Source organism: Haematobia irritans, chromosome 1 (genome assembly GCF_050003625.1).
Source record: "Haematobia irritans isolate KBUSLIRL chromosome 1, ASM5000362v1, whole genome shotgun sequence".
Classification (NCBI taxonomy): domain Eukaryota; kingdom Metazoa; phylum Arthropoda; class Insecta; order Diptera; family Muscidae; genus Haematobia; species Haematobia irritans.
The window spans coordinates 274217596-274235998 of NC_134397.1; the positions used below are offsets into that span (position 1 = coordinate 274217596).

Consider the following 18403-nt stretch of genomic DNA (forward strand, 5'->3'; position numbering starts at 1 on the left):
ACTTGATATTAAAATCTTTTTAAATCCACACTTTTAATACAATACAAGCACCGTGGTGCAATGGTTAGCATGCCCGCCTTGCATACACAAGGTCGTGGATTCGATTCCTGCTTCGAGCGAACACCAAAAAGTTTTTCAGTGGTGGATTATCCCACCTCAGTAATGGTTATGTTAGGTTAGGTGGCAGCCCGATGTATCAGCCTCACTTAGACTATTCAGTCCATTGTGATACCACATTGGTGAACTTCTCTCTTATCACTGAGTGTTGCCCGATTCCATGTTAAGCTCAATGACAAGGGACCTCCTTTTTATAGCCGAGTCCGAACGGCGTTCCACCACTTAGAGAAGCTTTGAAACCCTCAGTAATGTCACCAGCATTACTGAGGTGGGATAATCCACCGCTGAAAAACTTTTTGGTGTTCGGTCGAAGCAGGAATCGAACCCAAGACCTAGTGTATGCAAGGCGGGCATGCTAATCATTGCACCACGTTGGCTTCCCACCTCAGTAATGCTGGTGACATTTCTGAGGGTTTCAAAGCTTCTCTAAGTGGTTTCACTGCAATTTGCAACGCCGTTCGGACTCGGCTATAAAAAGGAGGTACCTTGTCATTGAGCTTAACATGGAATCGGGCAGCACTCAGTGATAAGAGAGAAGTTCACCAATGTGGTATCACAATGGACTGAATAGTCTAAATGAGCCTGATACATCGGGCTGACACCTAACCTAACCTAACATAGAGTCTCCGAAAAGCAAATCTGGGTATCGGTTTATATGGGGGCTATATATAATTATGGACCAATGTGGACCAATTTTTGCATGGTTGTTAGAGACCATATACCAACACCATGTACCAAATTTCAGCCGGATCGGATGAAATGTGCTTCTCTTAGAGGCTCCGCAAGCCAAATCGGGAGATCAGTTTATATGGGGGCTATATATAATTTTGGACCGATGTGGACCAATTTTTGCATGGTTGTTAGAGACCATGTACTAACACCATGTACAAAATTTCAGCCGGATCGGATGAAATTTGCTTCTCTTAGCCAAATTTGGGGGTCCGTTTATATGGGGGCTATACGTAAAAGTGGACCGATATGGCCCATTTGCAATACCATCAGACCTACATCAATAACAACTAATACATTATGGGGTCTTAGAGCAATATTTCGATGTGTTACAAACCGAATGACAAAGTTAATATACCCCCATCCTATGGTGGAGGGTATAAAAAGAAGGTCCATCAATGTGATAAAACTATAGTAAAGTTCCAATGATTTTGTCATTCAGTTAAGGGTAAATCTATACCAAAGATTCTGAGCCAATGAAGTGGGGAATGACGCCGTCTACGCAAAAATTGCATTCCTATTAAAAGGACATGAAATATTTGTTCTTACGACATAATTTTCTTTGTAGAAATGAAAATCTGATTTCGATAAAAATCGAAAAGATTAATGGAAATTCAAAGTAGGTAATAAGTTGATTTGTAATAAAGTTGCGTCCTTTGAAAAAATTGAAGCATTATAGTTTTTTTTCCTTTTTCAACAAAATATTGAATCTTTTGTATTCTTTATTTCCTAGAACGAAAATGAATCGATTCTTTCTTATATGGACTAATAAGTATAAACCAGTAAACACACAAAAAAATTAATTTGAATATCTGGTTACGAACTAGAAATGAAGATTACTTAGAATTAGTTGTTAAAATGAATCATTAGTGGTACATCGATCATCTACCAAAAGCCAAACCATAGACTTAAGACACAAACAAAACCAACAAGATTTGTCTTCACTTGCCTTTATGTATCTTTCGTATGCCTAGGTATGGAAAAATAATCCATCCTCATTTTGTCTTTTTTCCATACTTTCAAGCCTAAAAATTATGTCATTTTAATCATTTTGCATATTCCATTACACAATGGAGGAGAGTGAGATTTTTCTTTTAGCGAATTGCTAACAAATTTATTACATACTTTCTCATTCATTCAATATTTTTTTATTATATGTATTTATTTGTCAACGCAATAATGATAGAAAAAAGAGTATTCCCCCTCCTTAATAATAGACAATGAGATGGCATAGTCTAAGACTGTCAAATGATGCCAGTGGGAGAAACTTGGTCAACTTAATACCGCAGTAGTTCCCACAAAAAACACTAACAAAGGGAGATATTTCATTAAAGAAATTTCATTTGTTGGCAAAAATTGATAATACCCACAGAAGAGTTCGTAAACATACAATGGAAATAAAGGGTCTTATTGTTTTATCGAAATAAGGGAAATTGAGCCATGTGATACTATACATAATGGGTGGACCAAAAATTTTATGTAAGCAAAAGTTTCAATTGATGTCAGTGGACCATTTACTAGGAATCACAAATGCTCATTTATAGATAGTCAAGAAAAAGAAACTTTAGACGATCTAGTGAAAAGAAACTACTTACAAAACTAACCGACCAAAAGTTTATCCACCCTCAAAAAAAAAATTATTTGGATTTAAAGACTTTGATCTTCACTTAAGGTTTTTGATATTGATTTCGAACCAACGACTCAAATACATTAAAATAAAGATAATTTGAGAAAGCAACCCAACATTATTCTATATTTTAACTGCGTTGCATAAAAGTGAAACTATATTTTATAAAAATGAAATTAGGATACACATATAATTTATGGAGTTTTACACAATTCCACATATGATTCCAAATTCAGTGGTCCTGAGAAGGGTTAACCGTGATCGAGAACTCATTGGAACAATAAAAAAGAATAAAAACATCATAATGAGGAACCCAAAATACAAACTACTACAAACCATAAACGGTGGAACAATAGAAAAAAAATCCAGGGGACGAAAAGAAACATCATGGATTGACCCTATTCTTAAATGAATCCTTCAATCCTACTGAGCGAGGTTAGAGATCCTTTTACGCAAATTACGAAAAATAAATATATATAATTGTTATCTCCATTTTGGGAGCCATCGTGGTGCAATGGTTAGCATGCCCGCCTTGCATTCACAGAGTCGTGGGTTCAAACACAGTTTCGACCAAACACCAAAAAGCTTTTCAACAGCGGATTATGCCACGTCAGTAATGCTGGTGACATTTCTGTGTTTCAAAACTTCTCTAAGTGATTTCACTGCAATGTGGAACGCCGTTCGGACTCGGCTATAAAAAGGAGGTCCCTTCTCATTTAGCTTAACATAGAATCGGGCAGCACTCAGTGATAAGAGAGAAGTTCGCACTGTGGTATCACAATGGACTGAATAGTCTAAGTGAGCGTGAAATATCGGGCTGCCACTATACCTAACCTAACCTATCTCCATTTTGAGTTTAACAAATTTTCGAAATGTTGACTTGATCTCCATTACAATTACTAGTCGGGAAGCGACCTTTAAGTTTGAATTAAATTCCCTTTAATCGAATTAATCCTAATAATGTATAAGCCCACCTAGCACATTATCGGCAATGGGTTCTAGCTACACTCAAAAAAAGTTTACTTGGATCCAAAGATTTTGAGCTTCCCTTAAGGATTTTGATTCCGAGCCAAAGATGCGGCTTCTTTAAAATAAATAATTTTTTTAGCGACCCAACTGGCTTTACATTTAGGATCAATAAAATTAGGATACATATCTCATTTATCGAATTTTCATTTTCTTTCCCCGGTATATTAATAAAGCTATTCACGTATGAAAAAAATGCCGTTTATAAATCTATTACTTCAAAGTGAAAACTGTTTTCTTGATTCCAAAAAAAAAACTTCAAACGGGAGATGTTAAATAAGTCATTGCCTATATTTAAATCTAAAGACTCAATATTTCAGTTAATTTTAGGCCGATTACTTTAAAATAAAACTGTGTTTCTTTACTTTAAGGAAAAATTGTCTCAGTTCAAAGACATACGACTTTAACGGAGGGGCGCAAATTTCCAAAATTTGTGCCCTAAATTTAATAAAAATTTAATAAAAGTTTGAATCAAATATTTTAAACTTTATTTTAATTTATATTTCACTATTTTGAAGAAATTTTTTCTTAATATTTTGTAAATTGCGCATCCTAAGTTTTAGGATAAGTAATCTTTAATATAACGTAAATATTTTTTTTCAGTACAGGGCTGCCAAATTTTGCCAATTTTTTACTCAAAAACTAGAAAATGTGTATTACAACAATAGCTCCCTTCCCGACACTAGTCGTTCGTTTACACCAAAAAACCAGCAGAATAGAGACATAGTTTTATTAGCATATGGAAAATACTCACAGATAATTAAAGTGAAATGAATCTAAGTTTTGCTTCGCTTTTCTCTTTTATAAAGTTTTTTCCTTGTGCGAGAGTAGATAAACCTCGTAAACTTCGTCCCAAATACATACATTTAAATATCACTCGATTTGGACAGAATTTGGTAGACTTCTACAAAATCTATAGACTCACAATTTAAGTCGGCTAATGCACTAGGGTGGACACAATGTTAGTAAAAAACAAGTAAGGAAGTCTAAATTCGGGCGGGGCCGACTATGTTATACCCTTCACCACTTTGTAGATCTAAATAAACTTTTTAATGAAGTCCTTACAGTTAAGTGATTTGACTTAAAATTGGATATCTTTACATGAAAGAAAATTCCGTTGGACTAATGTTAATTTGGCTTTAATGATTCTGAAAAATTAATGAAATCGTCTTTAAATTTGATACGATTTTAAATTTTAAAATCAATTCAATTTTAATAATAATACAATATTTTACTTGAAACATAGCATAATTTCTAATTGAAGTCGAGTTTGAATTTGGAAATTTTAGTCGTCTTTAAAAAGTTATTAAAGGACTCTGATAGCACACGAAGAAAAAAGCTGTAAAAATAATAAATTACAATTTATCTCCTATTATCAAGTACTTGCAACTCAAATTTAAAATACTTCAATTATCCGCTTCTTTGGAGGAATGAATACCAATTAGTGTAAAAACAAAATCTTTAGAACTGGTCAATGTTGTTTTTCAGTATAGTTGGGCAGATTATATTTTTTATTTGAAATAAATACAGTTTTCATTTCAATGTCCCTATTGGTCGAGTTCCTTAATCTTCTTTGTACATTAGCTCGTATAATAATTAATTAATAATTATTTTTTATTTTAAATTGTTTCAATCACAAAATCTATAATATCGGTAACCGTTTTTTTTTTCATATTCAATTAAGATTTCAATAGAAGATATATTGGTGGTTTATGACAGTATTTGGATGCAGTATTATAAAAAACAAACTGTGGCTTCTGTTAATATATAATTCTAATCAATTATTTGAGAAGGTATAATATCTGTTCAAGAAATCACGCCACCACTCACAGTTTTACTAATATAAACAATTCTAGTTTCTTATTCTAATGTTAGTATAATGATAAAGCAACCCTTCTCAGATGAATGCTGTATTTGTATTTTATTAATAAGAAAAATAATTGCAAGTCATGCTTGTTTTGTTGAGTATATAATTTTTTTAAGAAATAAAGAAACATGTATAAATTCACCGTCTCTACGTTTTTTTTTTATTTATTGTTCAAGTTTATTTCTTTAGTCTTTTGTTTTTAATCAAATAAATAAATAAATAAACATATGCAATATCAAAGACATTACACTTCTGTTTTACACATTGACTTAATAAAACAAGACTTCTGTATGTCATTCCAATATGAAATAATAATGAAAAGTTTTGTTTTTTTATTTTTCCTCCAAAAAAAAACTTTAGCCAAGGTCTATGTACCTTTTATGTTCATCTTGTTCATAATGTATCGTACTTGGTGCATCATTAAATTTAATTTTATAGTAAATTGAGTTTGAATCACACTAAAACAAAAACAACGCCATCAAAACCCTGGTTCATAGACATACGGACAGACAGAATGTTTTTTTCTTGCATATACTCATAGGGAATTTTTAAATTTATGGAATTTTTTCCATTGCATTAAAGATGTAATAAAAAAAGATAATCTATATTCTGTGAGAGATGCTGAATATTTCCTGTTGCTAATGGAATTAAACCGGTTGCTTGTTTGTCTTTACAGAAAAATCTGTAATTTGAGATTGTATTCGAACATGCTGGTTTTCAACTCTAGAGATTTCATGCTGTGATATAGTATGTGTAGACAAAATTTAATGGTGAAGGCTCATTGTAAGGTAATTTAGAAGAAGCACATTTAAACGGAAACCTTCAGAATAATTTAGTAATTATCAAAAATTTTTGTTAAAATCATTTTTCCCTAGAGGATACGATTTCTAAAAACGAGAAGTGTATTCTCGTTTATTTAATTGGTTATCACATGGAATCAGGATTTCCATTTTTGAAAATGTTCATTGTGATCCATAAAATCGTCTAAAGGTATACATACATTTTCTTATGTCATAAAAATAGTAGTTTATAGTTAGGTATTGTTAAAAAAGGATTACGGATCTTGTTGTCAACTTACATTGTGCCTTTTGGAACTGTCATATTCAGGTTGTTTAATACTGGAACGGAATTTTTCTTTTTGCCATATGTTTTAAAGGCATGTCGCACTGATACAGCCGCTTGTGCACTTCGTTGCCACTGCCCTGTTCCGCCATCGTTGTTTGTGGCCATTACTGGATCAGTTGTTCTGTAAGGAAAAGAAGATATTTAAAACATTTAACAATTTTATAATATGAAAATGAGTCAAATACACACAAAAAAATTTCACGAAAATTCCAATTAAAATTTTAATTGAGTTCTAAAAAATATTCAATTAAAAATTTAATTGATTCAACAAATTTTTTAATTGAAAATCAAAAATCAATCAAAAAATAATAGTATTAATAAACTTTTTAATTGGATCAATTAACTTTTTAATTGACCTTCAATTAATTTTTCAATTGATACTATCATTTCTGTGATTGAAGACATTTCAATTAAAAATTAATTGGATCAATTAATTTCGTGATTGAATCAGAAAAAAATTTTTTGTGTGTACGTTTAAATTGGTGTATTATGGTATAGTCGTGGAGTAACGAAGTGTTCCTTAAAACTAAAGTTATGGCGATTTCGATTGGGAAAAAAAGGTACAACATTCTCCAAATTGATTGCAAAATATAAAGGACACTGTAATAGATTTTGCATCCTGTATCCCTCACAATACTATGAATCATTTGGGCGAAAATACAATGAGGGAAAACGTAGTATAGCAAGAAGGCAATATATTTTTTACGAAACGAAAACGTCCTTAGACAAACATTGCAGCAAGACAAACAAATTACGGGTACTTTCAGATCGACTGAGCAGAAGCTTAGGATCGTCGATTATTGATCGCATCGCAGCAAAAAACCTGATGAATTTTCAGCAGATTTGTAAGGGAAGTCAAAGTAAATCAGCGCTTACCTCTGCGTGGAATTCACTGATGAATTTATAAGGAAATGTCCCACTTAAATGCGCTTCATCTTTGTATGAAATTCAGCGCTTTCATATGCAGTATATTTACATGAGGAAATCATTGCAACTTAGTGCGCTTAAGAATGCACATAATAATTTTAAATATTGAACCATTAAAGTATTACCAGATAGTAATAAAATAAAGTATTACCAGATAGCGATAATAAACTGCCTGATTTATTTTGGCACAAAATTGTTTGTTCGTAAGAAGTCGTGATAAAAAAACACAAAAGTGCAAAAAACACAGAAGTGCAACTTGGTAAGCGAAGGAGGAAACACTCGCTTACTTTAGTGCAACGAAATTGCACTAATTTCAGCCATTCATTATTTTAAAAAATTTTTGTCGGGCGTTCAATAAAAAAATATTAATTGTGTAGCCCGCTAAAAACGAAGAACTTGTTTACACCTTTAGAAGAAGTAGCACTGAATTCTGCACTTACAACTTTGCGCAGAATAGTAGTGCTTACAGTATTAACACTAATATTTAAGTGCTTCCAATTTTATAAATACTTTTTGCTGGGATATAAAAATACTTAGCAGAGCAACTAAATTTTAGATAAAAACAAGTATATACGGCCGTAAGTTCGGTCAGGCCGAAGCTTATGTACCCTCCATCATGGATTGCGTAGAAACTTCATCTAAACACTGCCATCCACAATCGAATTACTTAAGTTGCGGTAACGCTTGCCGATGGCAAGGTATCTTAAAACCTCCTAACACCATCTTCTAAATTGTATGTAAGTCCATACGTGGTATATATTAAATCAAAAAATATCGATCCAATACGTATATAATTCAGTTTGACAAAGTAGACATAAATTTTGACAAAATTTTCTACAGAAATAAAATTTTAACAAAATTTTCTAAGAAATAAAATTTTCACAAAATTTTCTATAGAAATAAAAATTTTGACAAAATTTTCTATAGAAAGAAAATTTTGACAAAAATTTCTACAGAAATAAAATTTTAACAAAATTTTCTATAGAAATAAAATCTTGGTAGATTATTTTTGGCTCGAGTGGCAACCATGATTATGAACCGAATAAAATTTGAACAAAATTTTCTATAGAAATAAAATTTTGACAAAATTTTCTATAGAAATAAAATTTTGACAAAATTTTCTATAGAAATAAAATTTTGACAAAATTTTGACAATGATGAAAATTTTATTATGAACCGACTAAAATTTTAACAAAATTTTCTCTAAAAATCAAATTTTGACAAAATTTTCTATAGAAATAAAATTTTGGTAGATTATTTTTGGCTCTAGTGGCAACCATAATCATGGTTGCCACTAGAGCGATATGGACCAATTTTTGTGTGATTGGACCAATTTTGGTATGGTTGTTAGCGACCATATACTAACACCACGTGCCTAATTTGAATCGGATCGGATGAATTTTGCTCCTCCAAGAGGCTCCGGAGGTCAAATCTGGAGAATGTTTTATATGGGGGCCATATATAATTATGGACCGATATGGACAATTCTGGCACGGTTTTTAAAGATCATATACTAACACCATGTTCCAAATTACAACCGGATTGGATGAAATTTGCTTCTCTTGGAGACTTCGCAAGCCAAATCGGGGGATCGGTTTATATGGGGGCTATATATAATTATGAACCGATGTGGACCAATTTTTGCATGGTTGTTAGAGACCATATACCAATATCATGTACCAAATTTCAGGCGGATCGGATAAAATTTACTTCTCTTTGAGGCTCCGCAACCCAAATCTGGGGATCGGTTTATATGGGGGCTATATATAATTATGAACCGATGTGGACCAATTTTTGCATGGTTGTTAGAGACCCTATATCAACACCATGTACCAAATTTCAGCCAGATCGGGTGAAATATGCTTCTCTTAGAGGCTCCACAAGCCAAATCTGGGGATCGGTTTATATGGGGGCTATATATAATTAAGGACCGCTATGGACCAATTTTTGCATGGTTGTTAGAGACCATATACCAACATCATGTACCAAATTTCAGCCGGATCGGATGAAATTTTGTTCTCTTTGAGGCTCCGCAAGCCAAATCTGGGGATCGGTTTATATGGGGGCTATATATAATTATGGACCGATGTGAACCAATTTTTGCATGGTTGTTAGAGACCATATACCAACACCATGTACCAAATTTCAGCCGGATCGGATGAAATTTGCTTCTCTTTTAGGCTCCGCAAGCCAAATCTGGGGATCGGTTTATATGGGGGCTATATATAATTATGGACCGATGTGAACCAATTTTTGCATGGTTATTAGAGACCATATACCAACACCATATACCAAATTTCAGCCGGATCGGATGAAATTTGCTTCTGTTAGAGGCTCCACAAGCCAAATCTGAGGGTCCCTTTATATGGGGGCTATACGTAAAAGTAGACCGATATGGCCCATTTGCAATACCATCCGACCTACATCGATAACAACTACTTGTGCCAAGTTTCAAGTCGATAGCTTGTTTCGTTCGGAAGTTAGCGTGATTTCAACAGACGGACGGACATGCTTAGATCGACCCAGAATTTCACCACGACCCAGAATATATATACTTTATGGGGTCTTAGAGCAATATTTCGATGTGTTACAAACGGAATGACAAAGTTAATATACCCCCATCCTATGATGGAGGGTATAAAAAATTGTTTGATTCTCAGACATTTTCCTACCTGCTTCTGGAAGAGGAAGAACTATGTGTAAGGTAAAGAAATACCTAACTCTAGCGAAGATCTCATAATACTTGTAGCAGAGATTAAAGGCTTAAAACTAAGCTTAAATCATATGAAGATATTATTTACAACGAGCGTTCTTGGACAAGGAGACAAAAAAATTGGTTTTGCCAGATACCAATCTACACAAACTTACACTGAACAAGTAAGGAAAGTCTAAAGTCGGGCAGGGCCGACTATATTATACCCTGCACCACTTTGTAGAACTAAATTTTCGATACCATATCACATCCGTCAAATGTGTTGTGTGCTATATATAAAGGTTTGTCACAAATACATACATTTAAATATCACTCGATTGGGACAGAATTTGATAGACTTCTACAAAATCTATAGACTCAAAATTTAAGTCGGCTAATGCACTAGGGTGGAACACAATGTTAGTAAAAAAAATATGGGAAACATTTAGATCTAAAGCAGTTTTAAGGAAACTTCGCAAAAGTTTATTTATGATTTATCGCTCGATATATATGTATTAGAAGTTTAGGAAAATTAGAGTAATTTTTACAACTTTTCGACTAAGCAGTGGCGATTTTACAAGGAAAATGTTGGTATTTTGACTATTTTTGTCAGAAAATCAGAAAAACAAATATATGGGAGCTATATCTAAATGTGAACCGATTTCAACCAAAGTTGGCACGGATAGCTATAATGCTATGTCTACTTCCTGTGCAAAATCTCAACTAAATCGGATTTAAAAATTAGCCTCTGTGGTCATATGAGTGTAAATCGGGCGAAAGCTATATATGGGAGATATTTCTAAATCTGAACCGATTTTAACCAAATTTGGCACGACTAGCTACAATGCTAATTCTACTCCATGTGCAAAATTTCAATTAAATCGGAGCAAAAAATTGGCCTCTGTGGTCATATGAGTGTAAATCGGGCGAAAGCTATATATGGGAGCTATATCTAAATCTGAACTAATTTCAACCAAATTTGGGACGCATAGCTACAATGCTAATTCTACTCCCTGTGCAAAATTTCAACCAAATTGGGGTAAAACTCTGGCTTCTGGGACCACATAAATCCATATCGGGCGAAAGATATATATGGGAGCTACATCTAAATCTGAACCGGTTTCAATAAAAATTGGCACACTTGACTTTATTACTAATAGTTCTTCTTGTGCAAAATTTTAAGCAAATTAGGGTAAAACTCTGGCTTCTGGGGCCATATAAGTCCATATCGGGCGAGAGAATCAAACAAAATTTTTTTGATCTAAAATTTAGTTGCTCTGCTAAGTATTTTTATATCCCGCTCGTCTGAATCGTTTGTCTCCAAATATTTTCAAAAATTCGCAATTTTTCTGAAATGGAATTAGCATTTCTACAAAATTTAAATAATTTGTACCATTTCATTAATTCGTGATCTGTTTTTAATCTATTTGAAACAAAACAATTAAAATTACCCATTAAAATATTAAAATTAACGAAAAAAATTCCTTCGTAATTAAAATAAAGAACATCTGTGGGAGGGCATTTTTGGAAGTGCTGTTAAAGTTGTGACTTTAGAACAACTTCCAATTTTTTTTTTTGCTGTGATACGATACCACGACAATATTTTTGTAGTGGACCTACACATGTTTCATCGTCGGCTAGAGCGAGATTCCATAGCCTTCTGCATAGATCTAGTGGGAGAGATGATACATTTTAGGTCTTCTAACATAACGGAAATAACATTCGAGAACTATTCTACTAACACTGTGCATAATTTTTTTATATCTATATATATTTTTTTTAGATATATATCTTCCATTTAGTTCAATTTATACAAGAGGTTTTCAGTCTTCTACTTTATACACTAAAAAAATATAATCATGACCCAAAGATGCATTTCTCTGATATAATCTGTCGATAAACTTTTCAAGGAGGAGCCACCGTGGTCCAAACACCAAAACGTTTTTCAGCGGTCGATTATCCCACCTCAGTCATACTGGTGACATTTCTGAGGTATTCAAAGCTTCTCTAAGTGGTTTCACTGCAACGGCGTTCCGTTCGGAGGAGGTCCCTTGTCATTGAGCTTAACATGGAATCGGGAAGCACTCAGCACTCAGTGATAAGAGAGAAGTTCACCAATGTGGTATCACAATGGACTGAATAGTCTAAGTGAGCCTGATACATCGGGCTGCCACCTAACCTAAACTAACCTAAGGAGGTATTTTTGTCCTTACAGTTAATTGATTCGACTTGAAAATGAGTAACTTTACATAAAAGAAAATTTTGTTTGACTAAGATTAACTTGGCTTTAATAATTCTGAAAATTTCTTCAAAAGCAATTGAATCGTCTTTAAATTTGTAGACTTTTTGTACCTTGTGTAAAGACAAAATATTTGGATATTTTTCAGTATAACTGCGGGCTAATAAATAAGTCATATCACATCAATGAGTACATTCCGATTATATTTCCATCTCAACGATCAATAACTAACCACTGTTATATTATGCTAATACGATGGCTACCAAATGGTTTGCCTTGTATTTTGAATCAATGATTCATTGCATGGTTCCACTTGTTCATAGATGATACGAAAATTCGTTCGCGTTACACACATGCCTTTACTTAGAATTTGCGTTGCAAATGTTTATGCCACATGGTCTCTGTTATTTCCAAATGCACCGTTAAAGTTAATTACGAAATTTAGTTTGCAATACTAAACATTAGTTGTGTTCCTTTACGTACTACTAGTTACTACTTTTACTAGTTTTTACTAGAAACCGTTCCTCAACCCCAAAAAATAGTAAAAGTAGTAAACAATTTTAAGAGAACAATGTCAAAATGCATGTCTCTTTTAAAATTTTTTTACTACAAGTTACTCGACAAATTCTTTCGAGTAAAAGTTGTAGATATGTCATGACAAAAATAATTATTTGTTTTCAAATTTTCCAAACTAAAGTAGTTCCAAATCGCTTTTTTTTTGGAAATAAATCTGAAACTTTTTAATGGATTAAGATATCATCATAATTTTTTCTTTGTGCCAAAGCTGAAATGTTTTTCTCTATATTTAGAGGTTTGTAGGTCCCTAGTGGATTCACGGGCTGGTCTATAGACTTTGGAAGTTGGACACCTCGGATGTATGCAATTTAGTGTTACTTGGCAAACGCGCAATTATGCACCGATTTTCATGATTTTTGCTTTGCTGGATAGAACTTATAAACTAATTACCATAAAAATATTGTGTATGTGTGCGAATATATCTAATATTTGCGAGATAGGGCCTTACAATTTATTTTTTTGCAAAATTTGAACAAAGTGGGGTCTGTATTTTGAGTCTAGAAGGACTACATTCCTTATAAAATTCTACGTATTTTGGAGGAAAATTTTGTGCACCTTTGTGCTTTAGATTTAACGTGTAGACTCCACAATTTGGAATTTCAAAACAATGCCGAACCAATACCACTTGTTTCGAAAAAAGTACCAAAACATTGACCGACTCACACCAAATTCGGCACACCCTTTAATGGACCAAAAGTACCTCTACGTTTTGAATTTCATGCAAATCGGATAAAAGTTTTAATGTCTATGTCATGAAGACCCCAATTCGGGGGTCGGTTCATATGGAAGTAAAATCGAAACTTAGGCCGAAGTAGTCCCATCTTCAAAATTGACCTGCATGTAGAAGAAAAACGTGTCTGTTAAAATTTCAGCACTATAGGTTCATTATTGATGGAAGTAGCCTGATTACAACAGATAGCCAGGCAGAGAGACATCGTCTTATAATTTCTCCCTGATCAAGACTATATATACTTTATATAGTCAGAATTCGTTATTTGTATGTGTTACAAACGGAATGAAAAACCCCACCTTATAAGATACTGATAATATGCGCTATTACACTACTTTATGGCCCAGAAGCCAGAGTTTTACTTTGATTAAAAATTTTGCAAAAGGAGTACTTTTTATAACAAAGTAAAAACCATAGCTTCTTTCTATCGTAATAAGGATTTCAAAGTTTCCTGCAAAAAATCTGCCATTTGTCAAAAAAATTCTATATAAAAGTATTTAATTTACCTACATGTTTTGAAAATATTTATTCAAATCACAATGCTTCTTTTGTTTTTTATTTGACATTTTTACGATTTTTACTATATTTTCGTTCCTGTACATTTAACAAATATAGAAATCTGAGAGGATTTTCAATATTTCTCTCTTTTACTACTTTTTACTACGAGTAAAGTAAAGGAACACACCTATTATTTTTATAGTAATTTTTTATCTTACACTTACACTTGTTATATGTAACATTGGCGTTTTAAGGTTACATAAAATGTAAAGTTTACACATGTCTTCAAATCTTGGTTTTTATTAACTAAACACGATTATATCAACTAATACACATGAAATGAACTTGATCTTTGCTTTAACTGACCTATACGATGCACAAGATTATATTACCTTAGTGTCATTAACACCACCAATGTTCTCACAAATAAAAAAACCCAAAAAGCCAATTATTTGCCTCAAAACAAGAAACAAAACGAAAGACTTAAGCTACAAACTTAATGATGTTATATTACTTTGCAGTTTCAAACAGCGAAGGTCCATGTCCAAAACAAAAACAAAATCCTATTTTATACACATAAATGAAGAATTATTTTATATGGCCACACATGTGTAGTAGAGTGTGTGTGAGCGTATGAGTAAATTATTAAATTCCCATATCAATTATCATCGTTTCGTTTGTAAGGCAAAGAGAGCGACTAGACAGAAAAGCCTTTAACAACCATAATCAAACTGACAGTATATCGGTGTTATTGTTCAAATTGCCCGCAGCAAGAGAATGAAAGACTCAAATAAAGTGCCAAGAGATTTTCTTGTTGCTGTTGGTGGTGTTTCGTTTTTTTTATTTCTTTTTTTTAAGAAACTAGTTCAAGGTCACGGTTATTTTATAAATTACCAACAAAGCTAACCGTCAACATCTCATATGCAAATCATTTGTATATGCCGGCAATGAAAATAACACACACGCACACACCTCTAATGTCACTAAACTCAAAAAAATCGAAACTTAACTTTGAGAAGGCAATGCAGTTAGAAACTAAACCATGCCAAGAGTTAGCTATTGAGTTGAACTTACACTCCCTCCTCTAAAAAACAAAACCATGTTGATAGAGTGCTATAGAAATCTCAAATCGTCACCACTATTCATTCATTCATTCATATAAAGTATCTTCTCTTCGCATCCCCCTCACCATCGTAAGATAGGTTTGCCGAGATGAACCAACCTAAAGAAATAAAAATCAAATTGAATATTTTATATTGATTTATTTACTCATCACGTTGCTGTCAACTTTCAGTGTAAAAATCTCAATAGCACCTCCATTGTAGATTTCTCAATCTAAATCCAAATATTGATTGTTTTTCTTTTCAATATTCACAGAGGATATTGGTAATTATATCGTTGAATTTTATGGAGTGTTTGAAGATCGTATGAACAAAAATCGTTGAATTTTACATAATGATGATAATATTGAGAATTTCCTTATATTGCTTAAAAATTTCAATGTTATTTACTTTCATTATGTATCTATACCCTTCATAATATACACTGAGAAAAAAAGTGGACCTACTACGAAACATAATGCAACATAAATTCTAGTACACATTATATTCAACAAAATCTTAACAAGTTTAAAATCTTTGCTTTAAAAATTGTTTTCATTAAAAATTTTAATTTTTTTGATTTAATGAAATAGATATTAAATTAACTGAGTCACGAATTCTACAATTGAAGGATAAGACTTATTTTGGTTAAATTCTATTAAATAATATTTTTTATTTTGCATTATATTTTATAAATAAAATGCCAGTTTAATTTGTACCTGAACACATTTGTTAATATATCACAAAGCAGAAGGAAAATTCTATAAATCTGTGCTCTAATTTTAAATTGATAAAGCCTAGATATATGGCATCCTATAAAATTACTCTTTACTCTAAATTTGGCTTGACATCCATATCGAAATCCCTAATGGATGGTCAGAACCTTTGGATCTATGTATACGTTGTTATTTTTTTATTTTTGAGAATGGAATAACAATCAAAAAAATAGTTTAAATTAGTTTTAAATTAAATTAGTTTTTAATCCGTAATTAAATTAAACAAATTAAAATGTATAGCAATCAATGCAAAAATGGATAGTAAGATTATAGTAATAGTAGTTTTACATTGTACTGGATATTACATAAGAAAGAAGCTAAAATAATCTACAAATTGTTCTACCTACCTACCATTAAAATATGTTTGGGTATTTGCTGTCCATAGCGAGCAAGGCAGGCATGTTAGCCATGTGGACTAACGTGGCTAAGTGCCGTAATTTTAGGTCAAGGTCAAGATTCGAACCAAATATTGTGTGGTTTAGATGAATGGCAAAAAGAGCAATATCGGTTAATTTGTCGATTGCTACAGTGATTTTGGTGTAATTGAACTTCCAATGTAGTCGTACACCCAAAGAAACCCCGAATTTATGATAAGCAATGCAAATATATTGTCTAATTTATTATTAGATATTAAAGAAAATTTTGTGGCGTCAAAAGAAAACTTTGTATGCCTAAAATTTCGTTCCTCACAAAAGGAAATTCTTCTTTCCGTGTACGTAGAAAGGATTTAAAAGAGTAGCATTTATTTGGATCCAGAGATTTTGACCTTCCTTTACGGATTTTAGTATTGATTCCGAGCTAAAGATGCGGCTTCTTTAAAATAATAAAATTAATATTTAGTCACCTATCTGTCTATAAATCTAGCAAAAATAAAATTAAAATTAGCATACAGATTTCATTTATTGAATTTTCATTCTCGTTCTTTCTGCGGATATATTAATAAACCTATTCACGTAAAAACAAATGTATATTTCAAAGTAAAAATATTTTCTTTTTTCCCAAATAAAATTAAACCATAGATGCAAAATCCTGTATATTTGAAGAGTTTATATCCTAAATCTAAATTTTCAATGTTGCATTCAATTTAAGGACAATTTCTTTAAATCAAAATAGGTTTCTGTACTTTAAGGAAAAAATACCTTAGTTCAATGACATACGACTTTAACGTCCTTCCGTAAGTTTCCAATTTTTGCGTTCTAAATTCTAAAAGAAATTTGTCCTTAATATTGTGTAAATTGCCCATCATAAAATTTAGGTTGAGTAATCTTTAATACCAATTTCTTTCATAAATAATAATTTTAATAAATTCTAATAATATTTTTTTTGGTATAGGTTATATTTCGTACAAAATATTGAAAGAGTTGTCGGTGGGATGTATGGCGTGATTTCTTACACTGGACAGCAAGCCCAAAAGTAAGATCACTTTTTGCCTATTTTCGTTACTGTCAGTGAAACTGAAACCGACTTGCGCATCCGGAGTTTAAGGAGCAAAGATCTGAAAAACTTTATATTTTGTCTACTCAGTGCATTTTGTCTAATGAACCATCCTAAGCAGTTCAAATGTATTGAAAATACCCAAATAAATAAATTGTTAAAAAAAATTTTTTGATTCCGAAAAAAAAAAAAACTTAAAAAAGAATGGTATAAAAGTCTGAAATCATTTGTTTAAACATATTAACAATTTAAGACTAACCCATAATAGTTTTTTGTTTAATTTTCTAAAATTAGCCCCCATTTTCATAAAGCTCCGTTAGTGTTCCGTTAACTAACCAACTTTTAAACCGTATTATGGACGAAGCTGTCATCTTGCATATATATTCCATATGCCAGTTAGGGACTTAAATGACGAAAATTTTTCAGTTAAAGTTAACTGGAGAGAAAATATTTGCAATTTACTTTCTGTAAAATGGCAGTTAAAGCCTAACGGAGCTACATGAAAATGGCCGTAAATATCAAACAATGTTAATTCTTAACTCAAGGTAAGAACATAAATTTTAATTGAGATTTAATTGTCTCCTTTTACGCAAGGTTGAACATCCATATTATACGTCAAAAAATGCGTCAAAATGCTTCACGTAGTTCCGCCTATAGCTATTAATGGAGTTTTTTTCTTAATCAATTTTGTTTTTGGCAAAAACTTATGACGAATTTATCATAATAACAATTCTAATAAAAATTACCAAATTAAAATTCGCACACAAAATGACAACAAACAATTTTGTACATCAAATTGAATGGCAATATGTATTTTCAAATATACTCATATTTTCAAATATCTATAGGACCACACCTTTTTAACATATGCAAAATGTTTGCATATAAAAATAAAACTCAAATCTATCGCAACGTGTATGGGAAACAAAAGAGAAGTAAC

General features: G+C 32.1%; 1 protein-coding gene across 5 annotated transcripts in view; it reads right to left on the reverse strand.

Annotated features, from left to right (window-relative positions):
* snu (ABC-type transporter snustorr) overlaps positions 1-18403 on the reverse strand; it is a 112423-nt gene that overhangs the window by 24228 nt on the left and 69792 nt on the right. For all 5 annotated transcript variants that reach the window (XM_075294672.1, XM_075294683.1, XM_075294667.1 and 2 more), the window contains exon 3: positions 6445-6612. In XM_075294672.1, coding sequence (XP_075150787.1) covers positions 6445-6612 — 168 coding nt within the window. The remainder of the gene's footprint in view (positions 1-6444; positions 6613-18403) is intronic.